The sequence below is a fragment of the Leguminivora glycinivorella genome, chromosome 23, assembly GCF_023078275.1.
Source record: "Leguminivora glycinivorella isolate SPB_JAAS2020 chromosome 23, LegGlyc_1.1, whole genome shotgun sequence".
Classification (NCBI taxonomy): Eukaryota; Metazoa; Arthropoda; class Insecta; order Lepidoptera; family Tortricidae; genus Leguminivora; species Leguminivora glycinivorella.
The window spans coordinates 4,147,006-4,168,015 of NC_062993.1; the positions used below are offsets into that span (position 1 = coordinate 4,147,006).

Genomic DNA, 21,010 nt, shown 5'->3' on the forward strand with positions numbered 1-21,010 from the left:
TTTTTGACATTATTTCTGACCCACTGATAAAAGTATGTGGTAATAGACTGTTTGACAAGGTTTGACAATTTTCTGAACCTTTAAAAATTCAAGTTGAAAAAATATTTTTTTTGGTTTAATGCTCTAAGAAAACTACTGAAATTATTACTTGTAACATTAAATAATTAATAAAAGAGCTGATTTAAAGTAAATACAAACGAACTGTCTTTATATTTTTCATATATTTGTATACTCAAATGTTACTCGTCCCACCCGTCACAAAGCGCTGTCCCACCCGTCACAAGCATTGAGAAGCAAAATTATTTTTGTTTTACGAGTTATTTGCGTAAATTATACTAATACCTAATCTATATAATATCAGGAATTAAATAAAAAATGGTTGTTTAACAAAAGTTTCGTAGTTTCTTACCAATTGCGAATTGTGTAAGTCAAGTCGGAGAGGAGAGGCACTTTGAAGTCCCACCCGTCACACTTCTTATACCATCAATTTCTCATAATAATAATGACATTTTCATATTTTTTTTGATGGTATAGTACGCATTGATTATTCAAGTAATTGATAATGTCATATTTAATACGCTAATTGTTGCCGTTTGGCAGAAATAAAGCAAAATGTAGGCAAAAAAGAGTATAAATATCCCACCCGTCACAATGGAATGACCCAAATGTATTTTACTTCTCGTGTGTTAAAAAACTCGCAAGTTCAGGATTCTATTCTCGAACCACTCGCTTCGCTCGTGGTTCAACTATAGAATCCTTTCACTTGCTCGTTTTTCAATTCCACACTCGGCGTTAAAATACAACTTTGCCCCCTTGTATAACAAATAACTATTTCTTTCATAGGCTTTCCCTACGTTCCTAAATCTCCACTCAATTCAGTATGCGTTCGGAATATCCCTTAGGCCGTTTTCACATTATCCGATCCGATATCGGATATATGAAGGATGTAAAATGTAAGATTTATGAGCTTCCAGGTTTTTATTTATGTATTTAATAGATCATTATTACTAAAAAACGATATAAAACGCAAAAATTGCGGATTTAATGCAGTTGGCACTCTCCTAGAACAGTTTCTGTCCGAGGCTCCACCGAACTGCCGATATCGGCAGGACGCTTCCGACATTTTTGGCATGCCGGACCCCCCGCCAGCTCTCGGCCGATAATATTTGTGTGTGTGCGTATATTATGTAGGTATACGTTTGTAGTGTAGTGTGCGTGACAAAAATGGCGTCTATTAAACAGCTGCTGTTAATGATTAATTTCTGTTGAAAAAAAAAAAGATTGTAATTCATCGGTCCGAATTGCGGATACTAATTTTTTCATCTTTTAGTAGATATAGTTAAATGTAAAATTATAAGTATTTATTTTACTAGCCGCTGAGTATTTTTATGCTCGTTATTTTAATTTTACAATAAAATATTTGAAATATAGTGCTTATATAATTATTAAATATAAAACTTTTTAAAAATATATTTGATACAAAATCATACTTCATTGATTTGGAACAATGCGTTTTATCGGACCGACATCCGACACTATCGGAAGCGTTTATCGGATGTAGGATGTCGGTCCGACACCCGATATCGGATCGGATAATGTGAAAACGGCCTTACATTGAATTAATTTATTTGATGGAGGTTTTGTGAGGTGATGGATGCTATGGCCATCGAGTGTACTTAGTGTTATATCACAGTATAATAAAGAGTACTATCGTACAGTATGGCCACTTCCGCTCCCCGCTAAAAGCGCCGCCCACCCCCTCTCGGTTACCTCACAGTTACCGTCTGTCAAAAACGAAAACAGTTGACCTGTCATATCTCACTCATACAAGCATGGTACGCGTTCACCTACACGAGCTTAGAATGTGTGCTAGGAAAGCGTCTCTTTCATATATTTGATCGCTAGTGTCCGAGATGTGGAATATATTGTGTATATGTGTTATTTAAGTTTCATGGCGTTTTAGCTCACTGTAATGTCATGTTAACGTATCGACAAAAAAAAAGTAAATTTTGACAATGACGTTTATGATTGAAGAAAACTTACTTTTGACATTGCAGTAGATGTGCTGTAGCTGCATTGCTACTGCTGTCAAAATCTGAATTTTACCTGAAACGCAAATTAATGTGATACGCATCTTATTCCGCATGACTGACGTTCAAGTAATTTAGCATTTAAATATTAAACAATAAGGTCTCACAATCATATACGCCTTGATTCACACTTTAAGATACGCCAAATATAGTTAGATACAATATGGTTCAGGGTGCGTAGCCGAATGGCACACACGCTCACGAAACGAAACGCTCGTAGATATCTATCTCTATCGCTCTTGCGTATTGGCGCGACAGAGCCAGACTACCTTTCGCGTCGTTTCGTTTTCGTTTCGCGTCGCAGAAATGCCATTCGGAGCGCTGGCCCCGTAGCCGAATGGCATTTCTCCGACGCCAAACGAAAGCGATACGCCGCTGGCTCTGTCGCGCCAATACGCAAGCGCGATAGAGATAGATATCTACTAGCGCTTCGTTTCGTGAGCGTTTCGTGAGCGATTGTGCCATTCGGCTAGCCACCCTGAGCGGAGAGCCTGCGTTTCGATCGGCGTTTAGCGTCAACAATTGTCATTACGGCTAGGCCGGCAGTGCAGTGTCAACAATTATTATTTTTTTCTACTCCCGAACTGTTATACGTCATTTACACGGTCGTGCATAGTTCTTTAAAACCCTACATAAAGGTCTATTACACCGGTCAAATCTTACATGAAAATCGGCTAAAAAAACAAAGTGTGATGTAAAGCTGGATTTTTGGTATGTTATTTGGAGTCCTTGGCGGAATGTAAGACTATGTTTTGCAAGCAAAAAAAAAGTGTGCTAACTTCGTAATTTAAAAAAAAAAGTAAAAAAATCGGACTTTTTTTGGTTTTTATTTTTTTATTAAAAAACTATGCGTTTTTTGTCAAAAGTTGCTTTATAATGTTGAAAGCGCATTAAATTTCAAACAGTTTGACATCTTTTTTATCAATGTCCGTCAAATAGTTTTCGAGATATGAAGCGTAAAAAAAGGTTAATTTTTGACGCATTTATAAAATGTAGCGTTTTGCCAATATTTTTGGACAAATATCTGCAAAATACTTCATGATATGATATATATTGCAATACAACATTGTATAAATTTATTTTGCTTTAGTTTTAGTGCAAATAAAAGTCAGTAAGAAGAATAGTTACTTTGGTAAACAAAAAAAAAATCTATAAATGGAGAAGCCAAGAGTCTGGTAGATTGGTTAAGGTATTAGTTTACGCTAAAAGTTTTAGGTTGAAAGTGTTATCTATTCGATCTTACTTTCTTTGATATCCGTTTATCTGATAAAATTGTCTAAGCTAACTTTGCATCGATTTGACTATTACTAATGAAGAAATAAAATACAGTAAAATTTTGAAGTTTAGTAAATTAATTTAATTTAATTTATTTATTATATCAGACAACAAAGGGCCCATAATGGTTAGTACTTATACATTATTGGATATTTTAAAAACTACCTGTTAGTATAACATAAACAAAAAGTCGACACAATAATATACAACAATAAAACACTCACCTAGTGGCCTAAATTAGAAAAATAAAATAGAATTAGTTACATTTTACGTTTTCCTTTTTGAGGGTCCTGGTTCTGCATCTTGATGGCACAACTCCTGTAGTGATAGAAAGTCCACTTGAGTTGTATTTGACCACCAATTGCTGTGGAATAAACTACGGGAACGGAAAGCGCCCACGCCAATTATTAAGATACTGGAGAAGTGGTATTCCCAGCAGAAGAACGTAGTAAGATGGAAGTCAACTCTGTCCACAGCCAGCGGGCTAAACTGTGGCGTGAGACAAGGAGGCAGCATGTCTCCGGCTCCCTTCAGCGTGTACATGGATGGGCTGTCGCAGGCTTTGACCAGTATCGAGGTTGGCTGCTCCATCAATGGGCAAATGATAAATCACATCGCATATGCAGACGATAATATATGGTCCTACTAGCACCATCTGTGGGAGCTATGCGTAAGATACTTGCAGAATGCGAGAGATACGCCAGCCAGCATAACATGAGATACAATCCGGACAAGTCTGAATTTTTATGCTCATGGAGGCAGCACATCATATGCCCACACATGTACCACTTCTTTTGCTTGATGGAGTTCAATTGCGGAGTCACATCTTGTCCAGTTTAAAAGACCAGGAGGACATAGAAAGGCAGAGGCGAGCCACCTCAGTAAGGGCAAACCTCTTGGCTAGAAAATTCGCCACATGTAGTGACAATGCAAAACTAGTGACAGAGCAAAAAGACAGCTGTTCCTCAGTGTATACTGTCGAGTTATGGTCCGACTACACCTGCGCGGCGGTGAGAGACCTGCGCGTGCAATACAACACATACTATGTAGTCTATGTACTGATATTTCGTTAAACGGAGAATACTATGATTCGGGCACGTCCACGACAAACGACAACGCTCGTGAGATTGCATCGATGTTATTGACCCTCAGTGATATGCTTTAAAAACCAGTCCGTACAAGAACAATTTCGGAACAATCTGATTCAATTAATGAGGGTTTTCTACTCGTAAATATTTTTTTCCGCCAAGCGTCGATCCTGAGGTCTTTTTGACCGTAAACTTAACTAACTAAATAAATGTTGATTTGATATACGCAAATATGTGTCTGAGTAATACTTGAACAGCCCCCAAATAATCATAATTCATTCTCCGCTACACCTCCTGTAAATATATGTAAACTATCCCATTTGGCCATTACCATCCACCGATTATTTCTGATCCAGTTATACTAGACTTACGATATAATCCTATTTTTTTAAATAACTGGCACACTTTTGGTCTTAAATGAAAGCTAGTGAAATTTCCGACATTTTTATTTTACAATGTATGTACTAGCCTGAGTTGTTTTGCTGATATCTGTCTCAAAATATTAGCAAAATGAATATTTTCATAGAAAGGGGAAAAATGTTTTTTTTTGACGCTTCATATCTCAAAAAATATTTGACGGACATTGATACAAAAAATGTCAAACTGTTTGGAATTTAATGCGCTTTCAACATTACATAGCAACTTTTGACCAAAAATGCATAGTTTTTTAATAAAACGGCAAATACCAAAAAAAGTCTGATTTTTTTACTTTTTTTTTTAAATTACGAAGTTAGCACACCATTTTTTTGCTTGCAAAATATAGTCCTACATTACCCCAAGGACCCCAAATAACATACCAAAAATGCAGCTTTACATCACACTTTGTTTTTTTATTTCTCTTTTTGACCAGTGTATATTCCCCAAAGCCAGTGTCCGCCGGCTTTCCGCGCATGCGCGCAGTATCGAAAAAACTGAAAACGCATTGTTTGGCTCTGTAACTATAGCAACGCCTTATAACGACACTGCGCGAGTGCGCGGAAAGGCTTTGGGCAGCTGAGCTGACAGTGCAAACCTTTGCGTCAAAATACAGGAAGCAGTGTGAATTTCACGAAAGTTATTCAAGAAAACTATTAAAAACTAAGTGCATGGTCGTAGAAAAAGTATTGTATGCAACGGTGTTTAACTGGGTCAAAAAATACTCGTGTCGTCTCAATAACAATTTTCGGCTTCGCCTCAAATTGTTACCCACGCCACTCGTCTTTTTTGACCTCCTTTAAACGCCTGTTGCATAAAATACTATATAAACATACTTAAGTAACTTTTGACATGACATAATCCTATCCATACCGAATATTTGAAGCATCTTGAAAGTCGAATTAGGCCGATAGTTATACAATATATTTACATAATAATAAAGAATATCGGTATATTGTTTTAAGGATAATAGATATTTACTTGGATGGATTTTAGCTTCGGTTTTGTTTAGTTTGTTAAGAGTGTTAGATCGGGTATCGCGAAAATTATAATCTCAATATTTTAAATGTAAATCCAATTATTTCTGTAAAATGTTCATTTTAGGGTACTTATTAATGGCAAGTAATTTCATTTGAATAATTATCACATTCGTTTTCAGCATCCGTTTAATTTAAGTAGCTACCAGCCTGATTCGAACATCATAAATATCTCCAGATAAGATATGGATAGGATAAGTCCGGGTCGGAAGAGCGTACACCCATCTTAAAGGCCGGCAACGCACCTCCAACACCTCTGGTGTTTCGGGTGTCCATGGGCGGCGGTGATCGCTTATCATCAGGTGACCTGTCTGCTCGTTTGCCTCCTATCCCATAAAAAAAAAAAATTTGCTTGAAAATGTGGCATTAAGGTACTTTGAGGAATTTACTGTCTTCTAAGTTCGTAGTCTCTTTTCGTGATACGCTACGCTCTCGTAGCGCCTATCACGCAAATTTTATTGACGCTTTTTTAACACGTTCACTGCGTTACGAGGGTTTTTGAACCCCGTACGCTGTCATCACTCAGTGCGGGTGAGAAAAATCGTGTTTACTCCGCTGGTGCGGAAGCTGTATTTTGGTCATTTTTACAACTACAAAAATGACAAATATACATTTGGATTTCTGTTCAAAAGTATTATTTATTGATATATTAATTATGTACGGGGTCTCAGGAACCCCGTACCGACCAGGGGACAAAAATTACCTTCTAGTGCGATACGGGTCTCCGTGAACTCCGTAAAACAATTTGCTTGCCCGTACGGGGTTGCGGGCACAGTATGGCTAGTGCAGTGCTTACTGAAATACTTGTTATCGGCAAATTAAAAATTAAGCGCTCGAACCACACGTTAGAACTACTATATTCCAAAAACAAAGGTTATCCCATAGTAAACGTCAAAATCATCACAAATTGACATCTAATTGCAGGCACGTAATTAAATATATGTTTTTAATACGTAAAAAACGGTGGTGGTTTATCTTATTTTATTTATCTTTGTTACTTAATTATATTAACTACTTTCACAAAAATACAAGAGTGCGAAGTATCATATTTTTGATGTGTAATGTTTTTATGAATACAGCACAAACATCGATTTTTTTATTTCCCATCACTTCTAATTTATCGACCTTAATATATTACATGCATTACGGGATTTACTAAGCCCCGTATTTTTTCAATTTTAGTGCGATACGGGGATAAAATAACCCCGTATTTTCTTTTCTATATAATTTTGTGAGTTTTTATCGTATCCACGTGCGGGGATAATGAGACGTAGGAAATTTCATACTCTTACAGTTAGTCGAAAAAAATATTGGAAAATCCAATATTTCAGGAACTTACAGCACTTTTAACATACTTAGGTGTACGGGGCACTTTTATACCCGTAACGCACTACGATGTAAACTATTACGGGGCGGATTGGGCCTCGTAACGCACTACATTTTGGGTTAAGGTTTTGGCTTTCCGCAGCGAACGTGTTAACCCTTAAATGCATGAATTTTTCTTTTAATGAGATATTAATATATGTGATAGACAATGGTTTTCTGACTCTGGGAAAAATAATAAAAAAAATATTTAAGATCGATTTTTATACTAAATCAGTGTTAAAAGTTAAATAAGGCCAAATCTTATTTATATAAATATATCGTAATTGGTAAGTTTTGGTAAGTTTTATTTAAAAAAAATTACTACTATTAAAAAGGTAATTTGTGGAAACTCTATGATAAAATGTTTAAACATAAACTAATTACTAATTCCGAAAAAATCAGCCTAAATCACATACTAAAAATTGCCATCGTCCTGTTTTTTCACACTTTTCCGCCATTTCATCTTAATTCTTAAATAATAAATAGTAAATCATTATATTATTTAATTTATTTAATTATTTATTAAATAATAATAAATAATGAATAATAGTTCGAGCCACGAGCCATCAAATATATGATGCATATATACATCACCATGCATTTAATGGTTAAAGTATTTTTTGTGAGTTCATACATACATAGAGTCTGTTTGGAAAGAGGAGAGTCGTGGAATGTATTGGACCCTTCTCTTTCTGAACAAACTCTAAACCTACGTGTAGTGATGGGTAAATAATTTCACCCATCCCATTCCAAGGGCACACCTCGGACACTGGCGATCAAATATATTGAAAGAGGCGCGTTCCTAGCACACAGTCTAAGCTCGTGTAGGTGAATGCGTACCATGCTTGTATGAGTGAAATATGACAGGTCGACTGTTCGCGTTTTTGACAGGCGGTAACTGTGAGGTAACCGAGAGGGGGTGAGCGGCACTTTCAGCCCGGAGCGGGAGTGGCCATACTGTACGATAGTACTCTTTATTATACTGTGCCAAGAGTGACGTCGAAGCCGACTGCAGAATATGCGTTCTAAGGTGCTAGGTTCTTGGATATGCGTTGTGGTGATGGCAATGGGCTGGCAACCAGTCACTACCACCTACCACTCGCTCACTGTCACTCTCTCACTCACTGTCACTGTCTCTCTGTGTATCTGTCACTGTACCTACAATGTCACAATTTCGTTTTCCCCTCACTAGCTCGGAAACACGTGTTTTGTCCTATAATACCAGTGGATAAAAACGCATTTTATCCACTAGTGGGTAAAGTAATTTGACCTTGAATAAAGTCAAATTAACTGCTTTAAAATTGATAAAAGTAGATGAATCTAGTAATAAAGATGATTTACCACCACTGGAAGCAGTGATAAACGCATTTTTTGCGTTGTAGTTTCCTCGCTATACTGAGGGGAAAAGTTTTGTGTTACACACGGGTACAATAGTTATTTGTTATACAAGGGGGCAAAGTTGTATTTTAACGCCGAGTGTGGAATTGAAAAACGAGCAAGTGAAAGGATTCTATAGTTGAACCACGAGCGAAGCGAGTGGTTCGAGAATAGAATCCTGAACTTAGCGAGTTTTTCAATACACGAGAAGTAAAATACATTTGCACCCGTGTGTAACACAAAACTTTTCCCCTGACTATAGCGAGGAAACTACAACGCAAAAAATGCGTTTATCACTGCTTCCAGTAGTTCCACAGGTGGTAAATCATCTTCATTACTAAATTCACCTACTTTTGTCAATTTTAAAGCAGTTAATTTGACTATATTCAAGGTCAAATTACTTTACCCACTAGTGGATAAATTAAAATGCGTTTTTACCCGCTGGCATTAAAGGACAAAACACGTGTTTCCGAGCTAGTGAGAGGAAAATGTATTTTACTTCTCGTATGTTAAAAAACTCGCAAGTTCAGGATTCTATTCTCGAACCACTCGCTTCGCTCGTGGTTCAACTATAGGATCCTTTCACTTGCTCGTTTTTCAATTCCACACTCGGCGTTAAAACACAACTTTGCCCCCTTGTATAACAAATAACTATTTCTATCAACGTCTAAACCCATTTGCTAATCACGACACGCTGTCGTTTTGCGTCTACGACGCATTTTCGCTACATACGGGGAAGTCCTTGTTACTGTGACGTAAAGCTTCGGTCGTAGCTCAGCGGTGAATGTGTTGCAGTTTCATGTGCTCTGTTTACTCCTTTTGGATCATCATGCGTGAGTGGTACCTATGTAAAGTAAAAGTTTATTTCAGTACATGGCAATAAGCAATGGGAAATGTACCTGTGTTTTTCATACATAAATTATAATAGTATTTTATGCAACAGGCGTTTAAAGGAGGTCAAAAAAGACGAGTGGCGTGGGTAACAATTTGAGGCGAAGTCGAAAATTGTTATTAAGACGCCACGAGTATTTTTTGACTCAGTTAAACACCGTTGCATACAATACTTTTTCTACGACCATGCACTTACTTTTTAAGTAATAGTTTTCTAGAATAACTTTCGTGAAATTCGCACTGTTCCCTGTATTTTGACTTGTCCTCTGTAATGATCCTGCACTCACCCTGTCGCTCGCACTCCCCGCCCCGCGCCGCCGCAACCCCCGGCGGCGCCCCGCGCACCCACGCTATATCCCTTAAAGGCTACCTAACAATACTTTAAGAGCTATATCGTATGCGTGGGTGCGCGGGACGCCGGGCGGGGCCGGGCATCTTTATGTAGGGTTTTAACGATCTATGCACGACCCTGTAAATGACGAATAACAGTTCTGGAATAGAAAAAAATACAAATAGCATGTAACCCAATACAAATGTCAGTAGTACCGTACTTAACCCACAATTACCGCAGTCATTCATTTTTATCTAGACCCGAGATTACAGTTCTTATTTCTTTTTCATTAAAACATAAATAATATAAATATGTAAGAAATTGGCCTGTGTGGTGACGGGTTAAGAATTTCACCACCCCTTTTCTTCCCGTGGGTGTCGTAGAAGGCGACTATGGGATATGGGTTAAATTGTGGCGTAGGCGAGAGGCTGGCAACCTGTCACTGCAATGTCACAGTTTCGTTTTCTTTCAACGCCTTATTTGCCAAGAGTGGCACTGAAGCTTTAGTAGTTTCATGTGTTCTGCCTACTCCTTTATGGGATACAGGCGTGATTGTATGTTGTATGTATGTATGTATGTATGTAAGAAATTCTTTTCATTCATCATTCGTTCCATTCATCTCTTTTTAAATGCGAGACTTAAGCAATAGTTTAATAACAATAGATCTATAGACAAGAATAGGCCATAATGAGTGTAATGGAGGCGCATAGACAATTAAAAATTATATAGAAGATGACACATTGTATTTTAATTTTTATGACATCGAGCCTTTTTAGGCTGTTAGTCATGTTTTTGTTTTACTGTTGGATAAGGCCGGTTTTAAGAATTTATTTTCGCGGAATACGAGTAGATAAAGTTATAATTTGTCATAAAAATATATATTTGTCCGTTGAGTTTGGAAGTTCAATAGTGAATTTATCTCGTATTCACGTGTAACCTTTTCAACCTTTAAAAAAAATATTTATATTATATAATTCGATATCTGATTGATAATATGCCACCATGTCGTCGTCGTCTGATAGTGATACCTAATAGATAAAATTTGATCGATTTTATTGATTTTTATCGAAATGACAATTATATCTGATTTTGACATGAAGGCGTGAATTTCTGTTTTAAATTCGCGATAAATTTCGGTAGGCTTGAAATCTATGAAACACTCAAGATTTCATCTTTTTTTATCTTTCACTTATTCTATTAATAGCAGGTACTATAGAAACTGTAAAAATTACTTTCCATTTGTAATTATGATAGACAGACTAGGTTAAAACTAAAGTTAAATCGATTAATCAACAAATTAAAAAATAAATGATTATCGATTTTTTTTCCTGCGTGAGAATATAGTTTGTCAACTATGTGAGTAAAATAAAATGAAACACGAAATTTACATTTTTATAAATAAATATTACCCTTCTCATCTTGATCAATTGACCAACTATGGAACATTTACGTTATTTTTTGTAAATTAATCATTTTATAAAAACCAAAGGGTCTCTAAACCGAGGGGTAAACCGAGAGGAATGGAAAAAGAGGGGGGAGGCCTTTGCCCAGCAGTGGGACACAATAGGCTCATAATAATAATAATAAAGGGTCTCTATTAAAACGGAAATTAAGAAAGCATTAGAATTACTAATTTATAAGTTACTATACTAGCCTTTTCCCGCGGCTTTTTTCGAAAATTTCGGAATGCTCCATACAGACTTCCACCCTCCATTTTAGTGAAGTGGAGGGTTAGAAAGAGACAAAAAGTAGCCTATGTCACTCTCCGTTCCTTCAACTATCTCTACTTAAAAAACCACATCAATTTGTTACCCGTTTTGCCGTGAAAGACGGACAAACAAACAGACACACACACTTTCCCATTTATAATATTAGTATAGATAAGCTATTTTCTTGATTTCTTGTCATGAATAATTTAATCTATTCTTGTAACGAATAAATAAATATTTATACCTACAAAGTAAGCATTCGCAATAAATTATGGATTGTGGATGCTATGCTGTTTAATGCTTTGTAAAGTAAACTTTGGCATGAAATAAAACTATGGAAACGGATTAAATCGCGTATAATGAATTTAAAAATACATCCCGACGTTTCGAACTCTTTACAGCGTTCGTGGTCAACGGGTGACTGAGGAAAAATTAAAATGTGCAAAAGCTACCCACTTACAAGAAATATTAACGAACCATGACCACAAATAATATAGATTTCTAAGGCAGGTTCACACACTATTAATAAAGCCAGTTATACAATATTCAAAAAAAAAAAAAATAAATAAATAAAAAAAAAAAAATTTACCATTACTCTGTTAAAAAATAATTAACCAATTAATCTACACAAAATTGACAAAGAAACAAACTGCAAATGTCCAACACCATACAACACAAATGCCTCACAGCCTTCGTCGTGCTTGTTCCATTATCAGATGTACTACTGGATCCCAAGCCGGTGGTAAAGTAAAGCCATCCTCTCTATTAAAGTTTGGATATTTCTTGATCTCAATGGCCTCTCGCAACATTCTGGGTATATATCGCTTCTCCTTAGCGAGAACCAGAGGCTTGTCAAACTTTATAGCATGATGAACTTTATCCATGATATGTTCAGAGACTGCAGACCTTTGCCGACGGTGCTTGACATCCGCTATGTGTTCCTTCACCCGTGTGGAAATGCTTCGTTTCGTCTGTCCCACATATGACAGCCCGCACTCACAGTCTAGCCTGTACACTCCCGCGCTTTGTAGAGGAGTTTGACATTTCACAGGCCTCAGGAATTGGGACATCTTCTTCATACGTCGAAACGTCGGGATGTATTTTTAAATTCATTATACGCGATTTAATCCGTTTCCATAGTTTTATTTCATGAGTAACTATCGCGGTAACCGAAGACAATATTATAAACTTTGGCAGTTTCCAGTGGTTTGATGCAAGTCCATAAATTCAAATGTATTTATATGTATGTACGGAGTTGTTCACAATCGTCATTAAAATATATCGTTCCAAAGATACACTCCGTTGTCATCACAAGAAAAAGCGTCAAATTTATAGACTGTCGAGAAAAACTTGTCACGAAAAAGGCGCGAAATTCAAATTTTCTATGAACGAAACCTTAGCCCCTAAATTTTTCAAATACACCGCCTTTTCACAATATTGCCTATATTTGCTTGACTGTCTCTAAAAAAACGAAGGCACGAATGTTTATTGCCTCATAGAAAATTTGAATTTTGCTCCTTTCTCTAGTGATTTCCTTATACCACGTTTACTTTTACTTTTTTATACCTTACGTTTACTTTTTTATACCACGTCGGTGGCAAACAGGTATACGGTCCGCCTGATGGAAAGCGGTCACCGTAACCTATGGACGCCTGCACGAAAGATGCAATGTTACCAAAAGAAATAAAACTATTAATATTAACTATTATAATAATTCTTCACTGTCTCAAAAACCTTTCTAACACTAAAAGTTTTATAGTCTGACAAGCAATTTTCGTCAGTAGAAAACGCGACAATTTTAAAATAGTAGGACCCAAAGACAATTTGATTCCGCGCCTAACAAAGTTGTTTGACAGACTGACATCTCTTGTGACAGGAAATCCTCATGTCCGTATCTTAGCTTAAAATAGGTAGTATTTTTGCATAAACATAGGTAGTTATAATTTGCATTTTTTAATAAAATATTCCTTACAGCTATCAACCGGGCCTGCACGTATAGTGACGTGCCGTGACGTATGGCAGAGCGAACTTATTCATACGATCCGGTGCCCGGCGCGCCAGTCAGCAACCGACCAACCATGGAGAAGGGACAATTGTGGCGGCAGTACGTCATCGCTGGAGTCGGTACGTACCGTTCCAAATTTGAAATTGTAAACATTCGGAGTTTGAATGAAGTGTTTTTTTTTTTCTGGTTTCGGGGATGTGGCCAGTGTGAAGTGTGGATAGAGAAGTGAAAAGAGGTTTTGGTAAAAAGTTTTGGTTGTAAGTAAGACTTTCAAGAACAGAAATTATTTCATTAAAACGAGCATTAAGGAATGATGCGGATTGCATAAGTGAAAAACTGAGCGACACTTTTTGAAGTAAATAAATACCTAATTTAGTAATTATGTGCGCATTTAAAACCAAGCTTAGTTTTATGCAAAGGTAAACACCACAAAGTAACTAAACTCCAAATAATTACATTGAATAACAACAATATTTATGTACGTGACTGCTGCATACTTTACTGTGTTATACGGATGAAACGGTTACCCATTTTTACTGATAAATGCGTAGAAATTAATAATAAAATAATAATAAATAAATATTGGTGACACCTTACACAGATCAACTTAGCCCCAAACTAAGCAAAGCTTATACTATGGGTGTTAAGCGACGATATACATACTTAAATAGATAAATACATACTTATATACATAGAAAACATCCATGACTCAGGAACAAATATCTGTGTTCATCACACAAATAAATGCTGTTACCGGGTTTCGAACCCAGGAGGCTTAGCAGGCAGGGTCACTACCAACTGAGCCAGACCGGTCGTCAAGAATAATGTTAATACATAAAAAAGTGAGCTAATATGAAATGAATGTTATAGTCTAAATAACAACCAGATCAAAATACCAGGATTACAAATTCAAAATGAAACTTTGGCAAGATCTTACAGACTTTTATAATTCGCGCCTTTTTTACTATGTCGTAAATCAGTGTAAATTCTGAGTGTTACAAATTTACCACGAATATTATATTCATAAAATAAAACCTTGAATTCAATCTACGAATTTTATTGTAAAATACAGATGTATATGAAAATAAAAATATGAACTGTGCTGACGCGGGATTCGAACCTACATCTAGATCCAAAGGGGTACCAACTCCGCTTGCAAATAGGGTTAGTTTCCGTCCACCACTCTAGTATGCGTCCAATTGACGAAATTTTAAATATAAAACCTTTTTTGGCGCACTTATTGCAATGGGTACCTACTTATTGTTCAAAACAATATAAAAATGATACTTCGCAAGTAGCAGATTACAAAAAAAAAAAATAATAAGCTATTTTATGTGTGGACGAAACCTAGTGTAAGTACGTGGAAGAAAATTATCAAAATGACCTTACCTATGACATTTAAAATACCTATATTCGTACACGTTAAACTTCCGTGAGACATATTCAAATAATTAATTGAAATACGGTTGTACTCACGTTATTAGTTATGTCGCAGCAATAGCGATATAATAACGTGAGTACAACCGTATTTCAATTAATTACCTATATTCGTCTTCAATTTTATAAATTAATTGAAAACGATAGCATGTGAATGATTGCTAAGTTCATATACTTATCTGTGCAAGTTATCAATACATTACAGCGGTATCAAGGATTATATAACGCGATTAAAGTCACACATGTTAATGCTTCAAATCACTGGTTCGATGGAAATGTTAGTTGACTTTTCTTTTAAAGTAAATTGATTGACTTAGTTGAACTTTATTGTATAGATAAAGTCCCCGTGCAAGCCCCCTAGCAATGTATTGTACACTATGGAACATATGTATATATATATATACAATAAAATATAGAGTTTTGATTTGACTTTGTCAATAGAAAAAAATATGTGGAAAGAAGGCAACCTTTTGCGTCTATCTACAACTTATGCTAGTTTTCGTCCACACACAAAATAGCAAATGATTTATTAAATTAATAATACTCCACTTGCAAAATATTATTCTTACGTACCTATAGATACATTACTTCCTTTGCAATAAGATTGCAATAAGTTCGGCAAAATTAGAAATATGTATATTCAAAATTCCGTCAAAAGAATGCAAAGTACCTAGTACCTACTGAACAAGTGAACATACACTAATCCACTACATCCCTTTTTTTATTTTTGATAACCTTATTTTGTAATATATTTATATTGAGGTATTTAGCATATGGCGTGAAAAATTAGCGTATCAACTAATTAATTAGTTAACACAGTGCACTATAAGAAGTACGTTGACAGTTCACATTACTGACCCCGCTTGCTCATTAGGCTACGAATAAATTACTCATTGTTTACTGTAACCCACTGTTACTATCTATACCAATAAACTTTCAGTACATGCAATCTGTCTGGGGTACGGCCGTGACAGTATTAAGACTTCATGAACCACCATGATTCCATTTTGAAAATATTCGTAACTGAATAATATAAAAGTCAAAATTAATAATTATTCAACCTCTTTAATAATGCCACGTGAAGAACTCTATGATCAATCCATGAACTACCCCATGACTACAGTTTGATGATCCCATTACCAACCAATAATAATTGATTTACTATCCCATGACGAATCCATAACTATCCCTATCACTTTCCCCTTTACCACTGAGAAGTTAAGAAAGCCCCTGCTTAATTTTCTATTTATCCTAACGCTTGTACAAATTTATTTTATTTATTTATTTATTTAAACTTTATTGCACAAATTATCAATAAAAAGTACAAATGGCGGACTTAACGCCTTAAGGCATTCTCTACCAGTCAACCATTGGGCAAAACAGAGATAGTTAGTTTGGTGCACAATATTATAAAGCCAGTATGAGATTGTAATGATTAAATACAAGTCGATACCTACTATTATAAAATAAACATACACAAATACAATAAATAAACCTACATATATATTAGTATAATACAAATATATAAATAAAATACACATACATAAATAAATAAATGTACCTAGTGCGAGACATCAAGTAGACTTTAATTTCGAATGTTTGCAAATAAGTGCTTACGCAACTTGCTTTTAAAAGAGAGTTTACTCTGAGCTTGCCTGATAGGCAGAGGGAGGGCATTCCATAGACGAATTGCCTGACAGCTGAACGAGTTGGACAAGAATCCAGTGCGATGAGGGAGGACAGCCAGTTTCAGCGCACGAGAAGGACGCAGCTCACAACCCGGCCGAGCCGCTACGAACTGAAAGTTGGTCCTGAGATAATTGGGCGCAGCTGGGTCAAATAGGATCGAATAAAGAGCACACAAGATTCGCAATGACCTACGTTCACGAATTGGGAGCCAATTAAGTTTACGGCGAAAAGCGGAGACATGGTCATATTTGCGAAGATTAAAAACGAATCTTATACAGTTATTTAGGAGACGATCAAGCTTGGACAGCGAGGCTTGTGTAATGTTGGTGCAACATACATCAGCGTAGTCAATAATTGGCAGTATCAGCGACTGTACGAGAAGCGTTTTAGTGCTGACCGGTAAGAAATTTTTGTGTCGGTAAAGCGCCCGTAATATGTTTGTCACCTTCTTACTAATGTCTGTTACGAGAGGCTCCCATGTCAAACCACTGTCAATAATGAGACCGAGATTTTTAACCTGTGTTGACAGAGGGATCAACGTGTTCTCGAAGAGGATCGGTGAAATATGAGCCAGATCTGTTGACGCAAGCAAGCGGGGGCTTCCCAAAACAATCGCTTGGCATTTAGTGGGGTTAACGGCAATTCCGAAATCACGGGACCAAATAGAGATGCGGTTAAGATTATCGTTTATTTTGGAGATTGCACACCCGATATCATTAATACTCGCTTGCGTATAGAGTTGCAAGTCATCAGCATACAGGTGGTAAGAACAGCTAAGGCTACGTGTAATTAAATTAATAAAAATGGAGAACAGAAGAGGAGACAATATACCACCCTGTGGGACACCAGAGGTCAGCTCCAGCCAGTCAGAAAAACACTGACCAGAGACAAATTCTGCATTTCATGATATTCCTCAGATTTTCGAATGACGAATTCGGGCGCTTGAAAGTCATAAAATATTTCTTGGTTGATATTTGTAACGTGAGGTTATCACATCACATTTTTATGCATTTATTGAGAGTCAATCATAAAATAATACTTATGCGTTTCACACTACATTCTAGTATTGCAATACAGTACAACTCTTTTTGAACACATGTTATTATAAATTAATAAGACGTGTCCTTTAATACAGATTTTTCCTCATTTAATGTTGCGTAGATAGACATTAGTAAAAATAACATTGTATAGATAAACTGAAGGGCAAAAGTTATCACAATTAATTGAATTTGGTACAACATAATACTTAATTGAATTATTTGATAAGACAATGGTGGAACGCTGATTTCAGCTTACATATTTGTGGAATCTTAGTAATTTATGCGATAGTATAATCAGTTAACCAAAACGTCACACACGGGGAATATTTTTATTATGTTTCGTCAGAATAACAGATATAATTACAGTGGAAACTGGATAAGTGGCACCTGGGTAAGTGGAAAACCTCTTTAAGTGGACCTAAGTTCTCGGTCCCGGTCCCTTAACAGCGAATTACCTCTATAAGTGGAATTTTGGGACCTCTAAAAGTGGAATCCATTTTTTCGGAAATTTCTTATTTTTACCTCTGCAACTGGAAGTAGTCGTCTCCGCAACCTCTATGAGTGGAAAATTGGTTTATGTTTTAGCTATATATTTTGGATGAGATTACACATATTTCAGTTTGGTTTTAGCTGCGTTGCGGTGCCGTGCTGTTAGATAAGTAATGCCTAAGCACACAATCAAGTGTTTATCTCTTCGGGATAAATTTGAAAAATCGAATTTTTTCATTAAAGTACAATCGGTATATTGATTTCTTTAACCATACTGGTTTCTTGCATAAATAAATATTAGAAGTGATTTTGTTTAAATATAAGTTACTTCATAACAAAGGAAAGATATTGTTTTTGTAGAACAGTACTGTGGATTATTTTGATTGCTTTTAGAAATCAGGATTAAACCTATTTTTTGTTAATTTATATCTACATGTATATTAAATAAAAGATATATTTAGTTTTCCCGACTTAGCGCCTGCTCTAATAGCATGTAAAGTCAGCTGCGGAGAAAAGTAGACCCCCTTACATAGAAATTTGTATGGCAGGGGATCTCCTTTTCTCTGCAGCTGACTGTACGTGACCTCTATAAGCGACATTACTAGCATCGACAACCTCTATTAGCGAGAGCCTCTATAAGTGAGAAGACGTTTTATTTGAACCTGGTTAATTGGATTTTATTTGAACCTGGTTAAGCAGAGTGGATTGTTCCCTCGCTGATGCTGACCGCTGATCGATGGGAATCCCCAACATTGTAAGTGACAAATATACAACACAAACAAATGCACACGCACGCACGCACACACACACACACACACACACACGCACGCACGCACGCACGCACGCACACACACACACACACACACACACACACACACACACACACACACACACACACACACACACACATTCACACATCAACGCCGGCAAACAAAGATAATTGCATCTGTCCATTCATGTCGCGGTCCCGGGTTCGAATCCCGGTAAGGGCATTTATTTGTGTGATGAGCACAGATATTTGTTCCTGAGTCATGGATGTTTCCTATGTATATAAGTATTTATATATTATATATATCGTTGTCTGAGTACCCACAACACAAGCCTTCTTGAGCTTACCGTGGGTCTCAGTCAATCTGTGTAAGAATGTCCTATAATATTTATTTATTTATTTATTTATTTATTTAATACGTCATTATACTTATACTGTTCCATTTTTAGATGCCTACTCTTTGGAAATTTCGTTGATGTAAATGTGATTTAATTTATAATTTTCTCTTTAATTTTTATTTTTTATTTTGATTGTTATTTTCTTTTTTAAATTTGTATGGCAAAATCGCTGATGTCACATAGGATAATAGTAGTAGCACTAATGAATTGTTATGTATACCCAATTATGAGCGCAATTGTACCTACTTTCTTTGTAATTTTCTCCGACCGTCCTTAGTCTGGGATCGGTCTGAAAACCAGCGCCGGGCATCTTGTCCCGGCACACGCTGAGACCGAAACCCTTTGCCCAAAACAAAAAATTATCTCTGCATGTATTTTTACTCACTATATTAATAGATATAACTCATCTTGTTGTAACTGTAATAGTTTTTTAATAATTGTATGTATAAGGCAATAAAACATTCTTATTCTTATTCTTATTCTTATTCTTAAAACTGGATAAATGGAAAACCTGGATAAGCGGAACAAAACAGCCGGTCCCTTGCGATTCCACTTATCCAGTTTTCACTGTATATGTATTGGTTATGCAGTGCAAATTTAAAGTTACAGATATTATGTTAAAATTGAAGTATCGTCAAATTTTGAAAAGTTAAGAATGAGAAAGATTTTTTTTTGCTTCCACACTGGGCTGTTAAGCTGTTATTAATGTTATACAACATTTATAACATCCAGCGGAAGCACCATTTTGTTGGCGGAATCCGCGTACGAGAAAAGCATAAATGTGAAAAACATAATCTCGGCACACAAGAGGTTAAATTTTGTTTTGTGGAAAATTTTATCAAAAAGTATTCCTAAATAATGCGCAGCCATATTACATCAAGTAATTTGGCCAATTTGCCAAAAAAACTCTTCTTCACTTACTACACTTAAAACAAAATTTTTTTTTATGACCATAAATTTGTTCATGAAAATTACAGGCTACTTCCGCTAAACATAATTTAATACCCGATCCAAATATAAATATTTGTTACGTTTTCGACTGAAGTACATGAACATACTTACATAAGTATACAGGGTGGTTGATTCAAATCGGTCAGTATGGGAAAGTCTAAAACTATAAGACATGCGAAGATCTGTTCTTAGGAAATATGTCATCGGTTTTAATAATAAGAAAAACTGCATTCATACATTTGAAAAATAAAGTAGATGTTCTTGTTGAATATTGTAACGGTGATCACTTCGAACAGTTCGAACATCTACTAAAATAAATTAAATTATGAGAAAACAATGCACTCTATTCATTTTCGACATCATGTTTCATAGAGACATTTACTGCTTTAGACCTACACAATCGATATTTAAATAGAAAAAGTGTAAGTTTATTTTTTTAAAACAACCGGGTTTGATTCCCCAGCTGGGTACATTTATTTCAAATGTTTGAATGCAGTTATTATTTTTATTAAAATCGATGACATGGTTTCTAAGAACAGATCTTTGTATGTCTTATAGTTTCAGACTTTCCCATACTGACCGATTTGAATGAGCCACCCTGTATAAGAAACGTTAGTCTTAGTTACTTAAAAGCTAGCTGGACGTTGTCGGCCCT

The 21,010-nt window shown here is 36.0% G+C and overlaps 1 protein-coding gene across 2 annotated transcripts in view; it reads left to right on the forward strand.

The window, feature by feature from the left end:
* Nucleotides 1–21,010, forward strand: part of LOC125238252 (facilitated trehalose transporter Tret1-like) — an 88,878-nt gene that overhangs the window by 25,330 nt on the left and 42,538 nt on the right. For both annotated transcript variants that reach the window (XM_048145526.1, XM_048145527.1), the window contains exon 2: nt 13,552–13,701. In XM_048145526.1, the coding sequence (XP_048001483.1) occupies nt 13,593–13,701 (109 nt within the window). In that variant the 5' untranslated portion in view covers nt 13,552–13,592. The remainder of the gene's footprint in view (nt 1–13,551; nt 13,702–21,010) is intronic.